The sequence below is a fragment of the Melopsittacus undulatus genome, chromosome 9, assembly GCF_012275295.1.
Source record: "Melopsittacus undulatus isolate bMelUnd1 chromosome 9, bMelUnd1.mat.Z, whole genome shotgun sequence".
NCBI lineage: Eukaryota > Metazoa > Chordata > Aves > Psittaciformes > Psittaculidae > Melopsittacus > Melopsittacus undulatus.
The window spans coordinates 18,781,846-18,798,028 of record NC_047535.1 but is presented as its reverse complement, the minus strand read 5'-3'; the positions used below and the strand labels follow the sequence as shown (position 1 = coordinate 18,798,028).

Here is a 16,183-nt window from a genome sequence, read left to right as displayed (position 1 = left end):
TGGGGGTGAAGGAGAAATTTTAACTAGTGGCACCTCTAGTTTGTTTTGGTATAATAGTTAAACCAGTCAGTGATTTCTGTCTTAGCATCACCTGACAATTGCAGGACAAGAGTGTGAAGGTTGTCTTGCCAGCTGACAGGGAACACTGTACTATGTAATGACCAAGTATGAGGAAATCAAATCACTTGTTTCTGAAGGCCACCATGGAACCTCAATTTTGCAGATTATTAAAGTTAATAATCTGGTTTTGCAGATATTAAAAGCTAAATGTCGTTAGCTATATGCACCACAGACTGAATGTTGCTGTATGAGGAAAGCTGCATGCAACAGCCAGGAGGGAAGCAGTGAGGAATGCATTTTCAGTGCTTGGGAGCATTGTTTTCTGCACAACATTCTGTGGGTTTCCCTCCAAGTTTGGGGATTTTCAGACCCCAGGAAGGCTAAGCATAATATCAACCGTGGTAAAGCTCTGTTCTCAAATCACCAACATTAATTTTAGATTCACAGAAGAAATACAAATAACATGAGGTCAAACAACATATAATGCACTTGTTAAGTATTTAGAATGTTTTTTGTATTTACTGCATGAAAAGGGAACACAAAGCGTAGGGTTCAACTGCATTAGTGGCTTGAAGTTTCTAAAATGTCATCATTTTTTATGGTCTATGCATTAATCTTATCCCATTGGTCTGTGGGGGTTTTTGGGGTGGGGTTTCATTTTGTGTCGGGTGTTTTTTACAATTATTCCATGTTTTTATGAATGTAATACCAGTCTGGATTTCTGAGTATGTGCTAAAGCCTGATGTCACGCTATAAACTCTTAGCAGTTTTTATCAATAAAGTTTATATTGTGTAATAGAAGAGGTGTTGCTGGCAAACTAAAGAGTATTATGATATTTGTTTAGAATTCAAGTATGAACTGTTTCTTTCGACTATTTTAAACTGCAGTGGTTCCGGTTTCATGGAGGCCCGCAGCCAAACTTGCTCTGCGTTTCTGAATTATGCTTTAGTAGTCTCTGAATACTAATTTCAAAAAGTAAACTTTTTCTGTTTTGAACCATAAGACCCTCACTGAAAGCCCAGTAAATTTCTATAAATGCTGAGAGCAGTATGTGTGGTTAATAGTTTGTCAGCCTGGTATAATAACAACTGAGTTATTATAGAGCTTAATTTTACTTATCTCTGTATATTTTGCAGTCTAGTCTGCTTCGGTCAGATATGGGGCTTGGAAGTCCAGCTCAGCTGTCATCCTCTGGAAAACCTGGAGCACCCTACTATCCATTTTCCGGCACAAATCAGCGCCGAAGACCACTTCATGACTCACCAGCTCTTGGTGAGTAATATAGACAGTTTTTAAACTACTTTTGCTGCTGCATTTCTGCAGACCTTATTGTTTTCTTTGACAGCTCATTTTATATATTGGAGATTGCTCTGTACTGAGCAATTCAAATTACAGCAAACTGCTATAGAAGAGAGAAACTGGAATTATTAACATTTTCTTTGATACACTAGTTGGGATTCAACACTGGTCAGTATTGCTTATAAAACAAACAAGAAAATCCCAATAAACCCCGTAATTGCAAAAGCAATAATGACAGATGGATAGGAGCTGATGACCAGCTGAGTGCCCTTAACCCATGCCATCATTAACTCCTGGAAATGCCTGACCTTGAGGTCATTACCATTATTTAGTAGGGGAAAGACACAAAGGGGAAACAATTATCCTTTTATATGCTAGAAGTAACTTTATTCAGGGCAATATATAGTTCATTGTAATTGGTTCAACATGCCTTTAAAGTTCTTACCAATAGGAAACTAATAGTTCATCCTAAAATCAAACTACCTTGCAAAATAATACAGGCAGGAACTTGCTTAAAAATTGTTCTAATCCTGTGACAGTATTAATATTTTACTCCGGAGAGACTTAGAGATAATGATATTTTTGTACTCGGTCATAGTTAGTTGTAATGTTTCATAGCTGTAAAGACTTCGCATTGAATTAGGGAATCAAGAAGGAACCAGCTGTTCTATCATTTCTGCTATGAGTATCATGAATAATTGGGTGTGCAGGTTTTAAAACATTCTTTTTTGTGTAAGAAGGAGTGTAACCTGATATTCTATTTTAAAAGCTATTATATTTCAATGTTAGCATGTTATGTCATTAGGATTAGTCAAGTTGTATGTTTGGGTTTTTAATGCTCCCGATTTTGTATAGCACTTCTATACCATAATGAAATCTTGTTTGTTGAAACCATGTAACTTAAACCATATTTACTCAAAATAAGATTTCATCAAATGCAAATTGTTTCTTGAAGTAATTTTAGTATTAGCTAGAACTGCAGACTCCTTGGGCATTAAAAAAGCCCTGAACATACTTGACATTTGGTTTTTTAAATCTTAATTGTGAAGCTGTTACTTTGGAACTTTACCTATATATATGTGTGTGTGTATGTATTTTAAAATACCTTTTTTGTGCAACTTTTTAACCTGTTGTCAAGACAACCACCGTTTAATCTGGGGTTGTCTGTCTTCACAGATATTTTTGTAAGTATTCATGTTCCTCAGAACATGAGAATCAAAGGCAGCAGTTCTTCAGATCTGTTTCAGAAAAGGAGCAGTTGAGGAAAGTGAAGTGAAATTGTTTGCTGCTTGGAAGGATGTTTGAACTTTAATAGAAGAGTTGGATAGTGGGATAATGATGATCATATTTTAGTCCCCATTGAATCGATTTTAGTGAGAAACTACTGTAATAGTAACCTGCTATGGTTTCAAGTAGTGGGGAGCTGTTTGAGTGTTTGGTTGGTAGCTGGACATTGATGCCAGCATGTGCAGAAAGGTTATGGTATGAATCGTAGAGTAGTTAGGGACCAATCATTGAGGGAGAGTCCTACATCAGATTGATTCCTGTTATTTACTTGATTATGTGATAAAGTTAGTTTCTTCTGCAAACTAGATAGAGTTCAATAAGTTGCAAATAATATTAAATATAACAAAATGAAGCTAAGCATAGTGCTTACAGAGTAGTACTATTTATTTATTTATTTATTTATTTATTTTCCTTGAAAGAGAAGCCGGGGGGGGGGGGGTATAAACCTGTTCAAATGATAGCAGCATGATAGCAAGATTCACGGCTAAATCTTGGAGGACTGTAAACCTGGGACATGGCAGGGGCTAGTTACAAATGTTATTCCAGATATGCAGGAAAGAGGAAGTGCACTTGTATCTCACATCTTGTTTCCAGTGGCTTGAGAAAGTATGTCTGAATTTTCATCTTTTTTTTTAAGGACTAGTTAAATGTTACTAGTTAGAAGTTTAATTATACGGCTGGTTTATCTCCAAGAAGGAGTTGCCTGACCAGGATTTTAACAAACTGTCTTTAAACTTGCTACTAAAGTTCATAGAACCCAACCAGTTGTTCATTCTAGGTGACACTTTTGAGTGCAGTGTAAATATCTCTTCCATAAGTCCTTTTATTTTCGTTTTGAACAAGCCCTGTGGGGAACAATCAGCATAAAGATACCCAGCAGACATTCTCACCTTATCTCACTTTTATCTTGTCATATCTTGTAACAACACTGTGATTAAATGTTCTGAATGAAAATAGAAAAACACGAATTTTGTATTTTAATTGAAGATTCAATGGGTCAACTGTAGAACTGGTAATCTTGCCAGATATGAGTCTTCAGACCATCAGTTGACTTCTAATTTGTATGCATTGTGTTCAAATGTAATTTTATTAGCAGCTGATTAAACTGGTTCAGAGTCTTAATTTAGGTAGTGAAATTACTAGATACTTTCATGATGCTATAATAATTGTTGGTAGAAGGAAGAAGGTATCATGCTTTACTATTACATGCAAATTTGTTTTGCTTTACTACTTAAGAAAAATGATTAGGTCATTGGATTTGCTGTTTATTTAGAACCTTGCTATAGTTTAAAAACGATGGAAAATTATATTAGTATTTTTAAAGTATAAATTGTACCTAAACGTGTCAAATCCTTTTTTGACAGTTCTGTCTTTGAAGTACAAAAAGGGAAAGCATTTCTCTCACTATTCAGTCCAAATCTTACTGTTTCTTATCAAACATGAAAAGGTATCAGTGTGCCATTCAGAGTTAGTGTTCTGATTGAAAGTAATTGTTTAGCGAAATATTTAGCAGAAGCTTTATTTTAGAGAAGAACATTGGTATGTTACATTCTTGTATTGGTGTGAAAGATTTCATTGGCATAGAATAAAAATGCATTACACTGGAAAGTAAGAAATCTAGCATGGAAAGAAAAAACTGTCTCGTGTAGCTATTTGTTCTTTTTAATCTGTAACGGAGATATTTGATGAAACGTTGTTTTTCTGTGTTCAGATCCTCTCCAGACAAAGAAAGTAAGAAAGGTGCCCCCTGGTTTGCCTTCTTCTGTAAGTACTGCATGTTTTTACTGATAGTAAACAAATCATGCTCAAGTTGTGCTCTCTTCACTTGACATACACACAAATTACTTAACTTCAGCATTAGAAAGGATATCTGCTGGACATAAACAGCTAGGCTAGGTGATTGGGTGTGGTTCTGGAGGACTAAATACACATTTGATGTGGAATTTTTAGATTTCATAGCAGTGATTTGTAGCTTGCTCATATGCTCCTACCCACTTGTCCCTGTCATTTGAATTCCTCTCTTGGGAAGAGAGCTGGGCCAGGAGCTGTCAAAGAAGATCTCCTGTACAGGTCTTTTGATGTTTAATTAGTCATTATGTTGCTGAACAGGAGGACAGACAGAGATTAATAGCTGAGAATCTTAGAAATTTACATTTGTAATAATCCCAGTGGAGCTGAAGACATTAAGATTCGGAGGACATGTACAGCTCTGCTTGCCTCAGTAGGACTGAGGTTATTAATATGCATAAATCACCGAGTCAGATGTTCATTGTGAAGCCCTGGTGGATTTTAAAGCCTTCATTAAGCCTTTCCTAACTTCAGCCTAGCATCAGGAAAGCTTTCAAGCAACTAGTTTGTTGATCCCTCTTTGCTTGAAAATTTATCCTTCGAGAATAAAGGGCTTTGATGAAAAAGGTTGGAAGGGTTTTGGTAAAAAATCATTAATGGCTGTGATAATCTAATGCTATAGGGGTGTTTTGTGGTATTAAATATGTTTTATCCTTAAAAGGGAGAAAATTGTTTATAAATGAATCTGCATTTAAAAATCCACGTGAAATGAAAAATCCCCAGTGAAGTGAAGGACGGAATTGTGTTTTCCCCTGCTCAGAACAAACAGGAGGGGAGGGGGAAGCTCCTGCCTTGCGGGGTACATCTCTTTGTTGTGTAAATGGCTGTTGGGCTTTTATTTGGCAGTACTTAACACATGGGCGCAGGTGCACTTGGCTGAGTCATAACTCAAAGCCGGATAGGCTGAATGGAACATACTGCACGGGCAGCAGAGATACAGCCGAGCGGAATGCTCTGAGCTTTTCATTTTGTATTGAGCCTCAAGTACGGATGGTGTCTTCTAGCCCTTGCATCTTCCCCGTTTTCTCCTCCCTCTTTCCCTGCTCCCTCCCCCTGCTCACTATGGTACATACAGAAAGAAGGATCTGAAATCCTATTTTAACCGTACTTCCAGATGGAGCTGAGATAGTCTAGATAGCCTGGGGCAGCTGTGCTCTGAACCTGCAGCCTACCTGGAAGCCAGGATTGCAGCTGCAGGCACTCTTAAAAGCTTTTGCTTGCATAAGCACTTGGGCCCCACTAGAGGCTGAATAGCTGCTTGATAAACAAAATGAACACAATGCCTCAAATCATTATTCCCGAGGCCAGGAATATTCTTCTTCTTCCTTCCCCCCCCTGCTTTTTTTTTTCCTTTTTTTTTTTCCTTTCCCCTTCAGCAGCAGCTAAAAATAGTTTGGCAATTTACATTTTAACAGTTGTGTGTTATGTGGGGTGGCTTTACAGTCTAGCAGATGATTTCTGCTAGGTTAACAAAAATATATTTAAGATGTCAGAGAAGCTAAAACACAGAGCAGTGCAGTTTTCGTGTAATTTATTACCATAATTCCGGGCGAGTAATAAAGCTTACGTTACATTTTTAATAGTTAATAGCATCAGCCAGGTAGAGAGACTGTTTTAGCTAAATGAAACATTTCTCTCATTTCTCTTCCCAAACTTTAATTTTAAGAAACAGTATTTTAAAAATGGCTTTCATTTAATTCTTCTGTGGCAAGAGTGGAGACAACAAAATGCTGCTAAATTTTATTTGTGTTAACATTGTACCAATCTGTGCACTGAAGTGCGGTTACTGTGAGTAAACAGTGATTGCGATGCTGCAGTTTGAAGTACTGTTTCTGTGTATTCCGATGCTGTCAGGGCTGAACAAAATGCCGTATTAAAAAAAAAGTGATACAAGGTATGATGTATTTTGGAAGATGACACAAAAACTAAATTTCACTGACAGATAAATGTGGAAGTATTGTCTCTATTTTAAATATACCTTTGCAAGAAGTCTCGAATGTATTGTGGAGGGATAAAAATCAGTTTAGCTACTAGGCAGTGCAGATTAAGTTTAATTATAATATGAAAAGTCACAAGAAAGGTGATACTTAATGTTCTACAAATCTGTATTTAATTTTTCAGTTTCTGAAAGATTTTCTGCAATGTTTTCATGTTAGTATAGGGCTGCCATGTCAACAGATACTCAACAGGAATTTTATTTCCCAGATAACTGTAATTTAGTAACAGTCTTTTAAGGAAAAAAAAATAAAAAACCCCTTCCTGTAGTTTTTTCTTTGTCTCTTGCATTTGTCTGGTATTTTCTGAAATTACTTGCTTTGAGGTTTATCTTTCTTCTTGTATTCTTAGGGTCTAAAGTAAAAACACTTACAGAGAAGTGCTAACAAATTGTTTAGTTAGTTTCTGGAGCACAACTGAATCTGAACGTGTCCTTTTACTGCAAAAATCAGATGCACCGGGCAGATGCATTTTTAAGTTTTCCTGTTGTAAGTTTCTAAGTGGTGAGTCATTGCCCAAAGCATTCTGAATGTTGACACGCGAGCATTTGTACAACTACTAAATTTAAAGCCTTCTGGGGAGGATAGAAACTAAAACAATCAGTAGTTTATTTTTTCTCACTGTTAGCTCAAGCCAGGCTTGAGTGAGCAGAAAAATTATGATGTGCCATTTATATTCTAGCAGGGGGGAATACTGTTTGGTGAGTTACATTATCTGCGGAGATTCAGGACTGTTGTATTTGTGATTTGTTCTCTGATTGTGGGAGGTACCTTAGCTTAAACCAGGAAACTAATATCATATGACTTGAAACCAGTTGTAACTAATCCGTGGGGTTGAATTAGGAAGAGCAGGGTACCAGGGTTTTCAAAGAGCTGTTCAGTCCACAGAGGGAGGAGAAAGACAAGTAAGGCTCACTTGGAAATGCACAGGGAGATTGCCATCTAATTATGTACGGGCTATGAGCAGAAACATACTATTTACATGTGTAGTCAGAAAATAATTCAAACTAATGTTTTTTTATTAGTACCATAATGTCTAGCTATTGTGAAGTCATAATTCTAAGAAAAATAGTGAGAATATAATTGTTTTTTTTGCTATTTAATTAGTCTCATGTCAGAGAAACAAACCTGGAATACATCGTGTCTGTTAATTTTTGTTACAGAAAATGAGCTCTGACACACAGGAACAAATACCTGATTGTTTTCTGTGTGATGCCATTTCTAATACATATTTTGAGTGTATTAGTTTTCGCAGTACCTGAGACAATCGGTTTAATATTAATCTTTAGATTTCCACTTATTTAATAAGAGATTGTCAAATGAATATTTTCTAGTACTAGAGCTCTCTTAGTAAATTCAAGTTCATTGTTTTTCAATATATTTAAGACAATTTACAATTTGATTATAGGGGTTCCTCATATATCATCTTCTATTGTATGTGTATAGTCCATGGTGCTAATTTATTACAGGAGTTCTTTATGAAGAAAGGCTAAAAAAAACCCCAAAACCTGGTTTAGTGAATAGAACTACCTCCCAAACATTTACTTTTCTTTTTTGGTATCGTGTTAGTCTTTTAAGACCGAGCTTGATAAATATGTTTTAGGAGATGTCTCAAAAGATAGCAATGGTACCAGAAGGAAAATAATAGATCTTACTCCCTTCTGTGTTCCCTACTTCGTCTGCCCTTCCTGAAGGGTAAAGGAGATAATTTGAAATGGTGGAGTGGAAAGGATCCAGTCCTCTGAATGCTTATCTGAAATGCACTGTTCACTATGTGGAGTGGCCTTTCTTTAGAGAATTATCCTCAATATTACCAAATTTAATGGGTATTGAAGTAGCCTGGTGTAAAGCAACATCCTTAGAATACTCTGCTGAAGTCTGTGGCTCTGGATAGGAAGTGTGGAGCATCCCGGGTAGATCTTTGTGCAGTGTTTGACCGGCAGTGATGATGTGTTTAACTGACTTTCTAGTGAGACTTCTATTTATTTTGGTTTTATTGTAAGATTTGTTCCCCCTTGCCAGAAATGGTGTCAAAATGTAGACAGCAGCATTTAGTTTGTTCAGAGCTGCTCTGAATTGCCTTGTGCAGTCAAGTAATACATTCAACTGTCACTTGTCTTCAGTATCTAACACTCTCAAAGACAGCAGTAACTCATTGACCCTTGCCTCCAATGCTGTGCTGTATTTTAGAAGGCAATTTTAAATAACAAAACTGAGCAAATAAATCCTTATGGGTAATGCAACACAGAACTTGCCATTTCTTCCTTGTGACTTAGTCTTTCATCTTCCTTTCTTCTACTTTATGCCTGTTCTTTGGTCACCTGATTCAAGGGATGTTTTTAGGGACTTGCTCTAGACTCCTCTGTAAGCACCATGTTCATCTGTGAGCTTGAACAGAAAGCAAATATATAAACCATCCAACCCCCAGTCTGTTACAAACCAAGCAGAAGTGTTTCTGGTTGGATGATTTTAGTTTTTTTCAATGTGAGCTTTATTTGAAATGTATCAGAAACCAGCAGTGACCTCAGATTACAGCATTCCACCTGCTCTTTGCTATATGGGCACATTTAGCTGTCATTAAACAACTGAGTAGTCCACTGCGAAGTCCTGTTGTGAAAAGTTCAGATTGAGTTCTCACAGAATTAGGGTAAAGGTGCTTAAGTAGCCCTCTCCTAATAGCTTTTTTTAAAATGAAAATCAAATACTTTTTCCAAGCTACCTCATCATCTGACTGGGGTGAACTATTGTGAGGCTGTTTCATTGAGAGATCTTCTTTGTTAAAATCCTGCATATACCTATGTGAGGGATACCTAATGATGTCACATTAATTCTCTGTGTTTGGATTTACTGGAGATAGTTTATTTTTGAAGTTTTCACAACATATCAAAATGAGCACATTAAATGCTCTTAAATTAGAGTGTAGATCTGCATAAAAGGACCTTAAATCTGTGCATAGGTTCTAAAACTGTTATCTGGAAAAAATAACATGACTGAATTGCAGCTCATATAATTTAGGGAGAATTTATATGGAATTGCTGCAACTTCTGCTTTACCTCAAAGATTAATGTGTCCATTACCATAAATTAGTGTGGTGTTTTATAACATTAGATAAGGATAAAAGCTTTTTTGAAGACTATTTCTTAATGTCTTTTGCTTGATAATACTTGTGGTATTGGTGGGAAGGCTTTTATAAACCCTGAAGTCAGCTGGGAAAGTGGTGAGCAGTGTTGTGTTTCTAGGCTTTTACATGCTGTTGAAATGAGATGTTTCCTTTCAGTTCGTTGCTCAGCCCCAGTGCTGGGCAGGTTGCTTTGCCCGTTCGTCAAAAGGGGCAATACAAAAATGATTGCTTTTTCAAAAGAATGGTACTGAAATTAAAGCTCTGCTTTATTTTATGAAATTAAAGCACATCATCTTGAAATGGAATTTCAGGGCAAGATGGGTCTTTACACACTGAAGAGAAGAAAGTGAATTAAATTACCTCTTGTTTTAGTGCCACGGAGTTTCTTGTGATGTCAAGACTTACAAAAAAAACCAAGTTGTACAGTCTTGGAGATTTAAGTATGGGATTTCACGATTTGCACCAATAGCTAGGATTAGTTGTTAGCGTTTTTAATTTCTGTAGGGAAGAAGTAGGCAGATTCCTAACTGTGGATGGCAGGGGGATTGCTCCTTTGGCTTTTGATAACTCGCTTGGCTTCATTTGCAAAACAGTTTTTCCAAGCAGTAAGTGCAGGCGAAGGGGAGGAATGCAGGGAAGTTCTTGCTGCGGCACGATTAGCTCCTGCGTTTTGACACGCAAGCTTGTACAGCTTCTCTGACACGGGATTGTTTCATGAATTCACAAAGTGGGGTGTGTGTGTGTGTGTGTGTGTGTGTGTGTGTGTGTGTGTGTGTTAAGAACTTGGGCTGGGCTCAGGTGTAGAGTCTGGAGCCACCTACAGGGAGCTCACACGAGTGCAGGTGTAGCCGTACGGTTTTGGTGAGGGGAGGAAGTGAAAAATACCCTGTACTTCAGTGATGAAAGAAGAGTTAAACGATGCTGTGAGGTTGCACCAGCAGAGGGACCCCTTAATCACTGTTTAATTTTCCAAATAAAATTCCTTGGTCATACTGAGTTACTGTGGAAAGATTCAGGACTTCTGCAGCCTTCCCTAACGCAGCCTTGCTGACCGATGTCCGGCTGTACTGTCTATACACATGTTTAGATGGGATAGGTTAAAGCACATTTTGGGATGATGATTATCTGGCTTCTGATGGGGTTATTTGTTGCCTCAGAGTAATTAACACGTTTGTTTACTTTTTAATGCCGACACGGGGAGTTAAGACCTTCATATGGAGGCTTTCAAACCTTTAGTATTTCAGCAACATGGTAAAACGTTCTGGATTTGAGCAATATCCCATTTGAAGCTGTATTTGAAGGACTGTGGAACAAGTCTTAAAAACTCAAGCTATTTTGTGTTTGGCTCTAAAGCATGTGATACACAGCACTTTTTTTCCCTCATGCTTTTCACTCTCGTACAATATTTATGTAAAAATTTAAACATGTAAAATTCAGTATTATTTGGAAAACTACTGAAAGAGAAACTTTCTACCTGTAGTTTGCAATTAAAACCAAACAAAAATACCCAAGTTTTTTAACCCAAACGGTCACAGGTAACTGGGTTTTTTTGAAAACAAGCAAACCCCTCCCACACAACAACAAAAAACCCAACAAACATCCCCTAAAACCTGGTAGTATTGCTAGGTAAAAGTAACGGATAGCAATTAATAGCCATGTCATTAGTACTTGTCTATTCTCTATTCCTTCACACTGTTCCCTCTTTCCTGGTTGTAATAACATGACTGTTAAATGTGAATTTAAAGATAAACCTTTTTAACAGGAAAATCACCAAAGTATTTTGGCTCGTGCATAGATGAGTAAATTAATTTGCTTCAATCATCTTCCTTTGGATATTGTGGAGGTTTTGCCTACTGAATTTAGTCCACTGGGTTATTTTAAATTGTCTTCCACAGTCTGCTCTGTTTCTGCTGAACAGCGTACTTAGTGGTTGGTTAATAACACAAGACTATACTTCCAGGATTTAAAACTAAATTAGCACTTACTTAACTGATCAATTGAATAGAGGACAGTATAATAAGCAATGTGTTTTCTCCTTAGAACAGCCAGGTTTGTTTCTTAAGGCTTGAAAGCTTGTCTGTGTCTAACAGCTACATTATGCATTATATTCAATGCACCCTTTATCAATGATCCTAACTCTGACCTTGCTATAGTCGCAAGAGAAGCAGCTGAAAGTTACTGAGTGTATTTTAATTAGCAACAGGTTGTTCAGTAGTGGACTATAAATTTGTCTTTTATCCTCATTTCCCCATTCCTTGCCTTTATTTCACTGGGGTATCAGCTGGGGTCTGTCTTCTCTTCAGGTTCAGTTTTCTTAGAAACTGGTAAGAGCTTAATCACTTGTGAAACTTCTGTTCCTTTGTCCAATGTGGTTGAAACTGATAAGGAGTTCCAACCTTGGAGAGAGTAGGGAGGAAAGGAGGGGCTTCTAGGGCAGTTGCCTTCACCTTATTTCCACAGATAGAAGGTTAACCTAGCCCCTAAGAAATTAAATGGAGGTTGGTTAGAACAACAGAATTTGTATCCCAGAATTTTGGCTCTGACGAGGTCACCATTTTGTCAGCAGGACTGAAACCAGCTCTCTATGAGGAAACTCTAGGTACTTGGGTGTACAGGTCACAGTTGCTTTTGTTAGTGGAAAAGAAACTTTCACTTTCTCGTTTTCGCTGCTTGTTGTGTTTGAATAAACCCATTTAGAACATAAAGCTGTGATTAAAAAGCAGTAACCTTTTAAAAGTATTTTGATATTTCAGTGTTGTGGAATGGGTTTGACCAGAGGATGGCTCTCATCTGCTGAGACAGTTACGTAATTATCCTTCACACAGTATAACTTTCAGTCATCTGGGAAAATGATGTTTATTTTTCTATAAATTCAAATGATGGGTTACATGTGCTTATTGCGTGTTTGTGAGAGGCTCTGACAAGTTGGGCAAAATCATATTTCACATAGAAGTGTGTTTTCAGGGAGAACACGTAGTTCATTCACAAAATCTCTTGGTGTTAAAACCATCTTTGAAAACACCCTCCTGCAGGTAGCTTGGTTTATTATTAGGTCAGTATTTCATTCCGCATCAGCTTTCATAATCTCTTTGCATACTTTAGAAACAGGCAGTTTATTGTTTTTGACACACAGTACAGGGTCATGAGTGGAAACAATTGGGGCTACAAAGTGCATGTCAGTTCAGTGCTCCTCTGCTGACGGCATGTCTGTCTGAAATCAAGTTTAAAAAATTGGCCCTGTCTCCAGCTGACTTGTTTTGTCAGGCTGAGTCATGAGATTAACCCTTGACTTGTCACCAAGGAAAAATGGAGTAAACAACTGTACCCAGTACAGTATCGCTAATCCAGCGATGATTCATTTCACTGTAACATGATTCTCTTAAGAAAACAAATTTCGGAGCAGCTGTTGCTTGGCTTAAATGGGGATTATAGAAATTGCAGCCACAAAGCGAAAACTTACTTTGGACTTGAGGAGCTTTTGGAACAGTTACGTGGGAGTAGTTCCTGCATATACAGAGCTGGTGGTAACAACGGCGCAAGTGTTTGAGCAGTCTTTCAAATTCTTCCGGTTTAGGTTTATTTTTCATGTGTTGTGGTGCAAGTAAACTTCTGTGGGGTTAAAGTTTCATATGCTGAGGGAGTTATGGTTGGATCCTGTAAGGTGCATCGATGTAGCAAACATCCTGTGAGAAACAGCATTTCTGTATGGTAAATGTAGAGCAGCTGCAGTGATAAATTTCAGGTATTGTAGACTAAGATTTTATTCCCACCAGCGTTGAGAGTAGGACAACTAAATCCCTTTTTGGTAAAATGAAATTGTTATCCTTTTGATCTGTGGGGAAGTAACTTGGGAGGAAATTTGCTTATTGCCTCATTATGGAGGTACAAGTTTTTAAACCAGTTTGTCTGCAAATAGACAGCATTTGCAGTGGTGTTACTTTTATTGATCAGATTGTTGCTGTTGTCTTAACCATGTGATGGTGAGCAACATCAATTAATTCCTTGTGCTGATAGATATTAATTGTGTTAGTAAATATTACCAGTTAATATTACCTATATATTTTTCATTACAGTTGCTCTGTACAAGTATAGGGCCATTGTAACGCAGAGAAACACCAGACTCCTCCCCAGTGCTACCCCGGAAAGTTGTTTTTTTCTGCTGCATCTTTTAGCATTTTTCCAGTTGTTTGTAATATGGGTGGAGAACGCTGATTATTTGAGAGGGGGCTTGATCACGCTTTTCAGCTCAAACACAACTACTGAAAAAATAGAGCATGTGTGCATGGAGGCGCAGTAGCAATTACAACTATGTTGATGATAGTCTTTACTTCAAAGAACTGATTCCAGTTACCCGGGAAGTATATTTAGTGATTAAAAAGTTTGTGTGCTTGAATTATTTCAGGAAAACAAGGGGTTTCTTAGTTCTTCAGCTCTTGCAAGCTGAAAGTGCATTTTCCAGTGTTTAGGGTTTTTTCTAAGTTGTACAGTAGTTTGAATTGGTGATTTTAATCTAGGGTGCTATGAGAAGTAGCACATGTAAACATATGAAGATCTTTTAACATATCGCATATGTAGAGTCCTGAACATTAGTGAGGAGCTTTAAGGAATGGCATTGTTAGCTGCAAAACAGAGCTTATGGACTCTCTGGGGACTGAAATGGGTCTTTCTGGTCCCTGGGGGAACAAGGAAGCTGCCATTCGCTCTGCAGGCCTGGCGATTTAATAGTCTGAAGTATAGGGATGTTCTTTTTTGCAGCTGCTGCTATGCCTTTTGTATCAGAGGAGAGTTCAGTTTGGGTATCTTTAGCTTTAGTGCATAGTTCTGGATATATAGTGTGATTTGCAGTGAACGTGCAAGTGTTTTTCAGTTGATGTAAGCTTCAGGATGTATTTGCCAGTGTACTCTAAGCACAGTAGTCTCCTAAATGATTGGAAGAGTTCACTGAGAAAACATCTGAAGCTGGGGATGTGAACATTTTTTGTCAGTATGAACATATTCTGTGTATGTACAGACACTACAGTAGTTACGTCCTGAGATAATGGATATGATACAGAAGACCCACTAAGGTTTTTATCTGACCACAGTATTCTGCTGTAGTCAGTTTGTCATCCTCATGGATCTTTCTAGTTCAGAAGATTCATTCCACTGACACAAGGTACTTGGCAGAATGAACCCGATTTCTGGAGCTTGATTTGTTTCCCTGTAAATTGTGGAACTTTGTCCATATTTTTCCTTATCCTGACGTATTTTCCTGCTTTTGTCAGGAGGGAGGCAGGGGGAGTTCACAGCGTTGGCAGTTGACGCAGAGGTAGAGAATGTGGTTTCGCTTTAACCTTTTTTTTTTTTCCTGGGTTGAAATCCGTCTCTGACTTAATCAGGAGCTCAGTTAATAACGAAGTGCATTCATAAAGGACATAAAGAAATGAACACCTCATTTAAGAGTTAACATTAGTTAATGGCACTGTTAAGAAACCAGGCATAGGTAATGTGCAGATACAAAGGATTACTGCGATGGAAGTTGCAGCCTGTTTGCTATGTTGTGTAATGCCCATTTTGTGATGTGCCAGGGTTGTTAGGGTCTCCTCCCTTTCTCATATGGGCACAGAACTGCTTTATCCTTGCAAAAATGTAGTATACAATATACAGGAAGTCTGGGCTCATGTTTCCAAAGAGCCATCACACTTTGTGTATGGGATCTTGAAGCTGGATTTTGGATTTATGCTGTAACACGAACACAGTTACATGATTTTAAGAGTGATTATGAAGCCGAGCATCCCGTGTGCGTGTTGTGCCATCACACGAGCTTTCTGGTGCGGGGTGTCTGTGCGGGTGTCTCTCGGGGTGCTTCGGCCGGCCCGGGGGCCTCTGGCCCGGCAGCTCCCGAAGCGCTGCCGGAGTTGGAGACAACTCCATGAGGCAGATGGCCGTGTGGCTGGAGCTGCACCAAGCGGCGCCTCCGCTGCCGCAAGTGCTCTAATTTAATTAGAACAGAAAGCGGGAGGTGAACTGGCTCAGGACGTGTCCCTCTGCCGCGGCCTCGCAGGTCGCGCTTTACTGGGGGCGGCAGGGCCGCGTGTGGGGACTGGGGCGTGCTCCCCCTTCGCTCCCCCCACCCCCGCCTTCCGGCGCTTGGCGCGGTCTGGGGCGCGGGCCGCGGCGGGTGGCGGGGCCCCGCGCCCGGCCCTACCCCCGCGCCGGCCGGAGATGGTTCAGTCCTGCTTTGCATAAGTCGCCGCTGAGGCGCTCCATGTGTGCGGAGCGGCGCGCGGGCGGGCGGCTGAGGCGGAGGGAGGCGGTGCAGCTCAGCCCGGCCCGCCGCCAGCCGCGCCATGTACTGCGCGTACCCGGTCCCCGGGGTGGGCAGCAACTCCCTCATGTACTACTACAACGGGAAGACGGTAAGGGTGGCCGCCTTTGTTCGGGAGCCGGCGGGCTCGGGGCTGGCGGCCGGTCCTCGGGCACATACTTAGTTCTTAGGGCGGCTCCTCCGCCGGCCGGCAGCCCGTGTCCGTGCCGGCGGTTCCGGAGCAAGCGGGGCGGGCGGCGAGTGGTCGTGAAGGGGAACTGCGCTGG

At 39.3% G+C, this 16,183-nt stretch overlaps 1 protein-coding gene across 9 annotated transcripts in view; it reads left to right on the top strand.

The window, feature by feature from the left end:
- The window catches only part of TCF12 (transcription factor 12), a 166,402-nt gene that overhangs the window by 110,761 nt on the left and 39,458 nt on the right, over nucleotides 1-16,183 (top strand). For 6 of the 9 annotated variants that reach the window (XM_034066284.1, XM_034066288.1, XM_034066283.1 and 3 more), the window contains exons 8-9: nucleotides 1,198-1,333; nucleotides 4,359-4,411. In XM_034066284.1, coding sequence (XP_033922175.1) covers nucleotides 1,198-1,333; nucleotides 4,359-4,411 — 189 coding nt within the window. Of the gene's footprint in view, nucleotides 1-1,197; nucleotides 1,334-4,358; nucleotides 4,412-15,830; nucleotides 16,009-16,183 lie in introns of those variants that run through there. The other 3 variants (XM_034066291.1, XM_034066289.1, XM_034066290.1) reach the window with 2 other exon arrangements.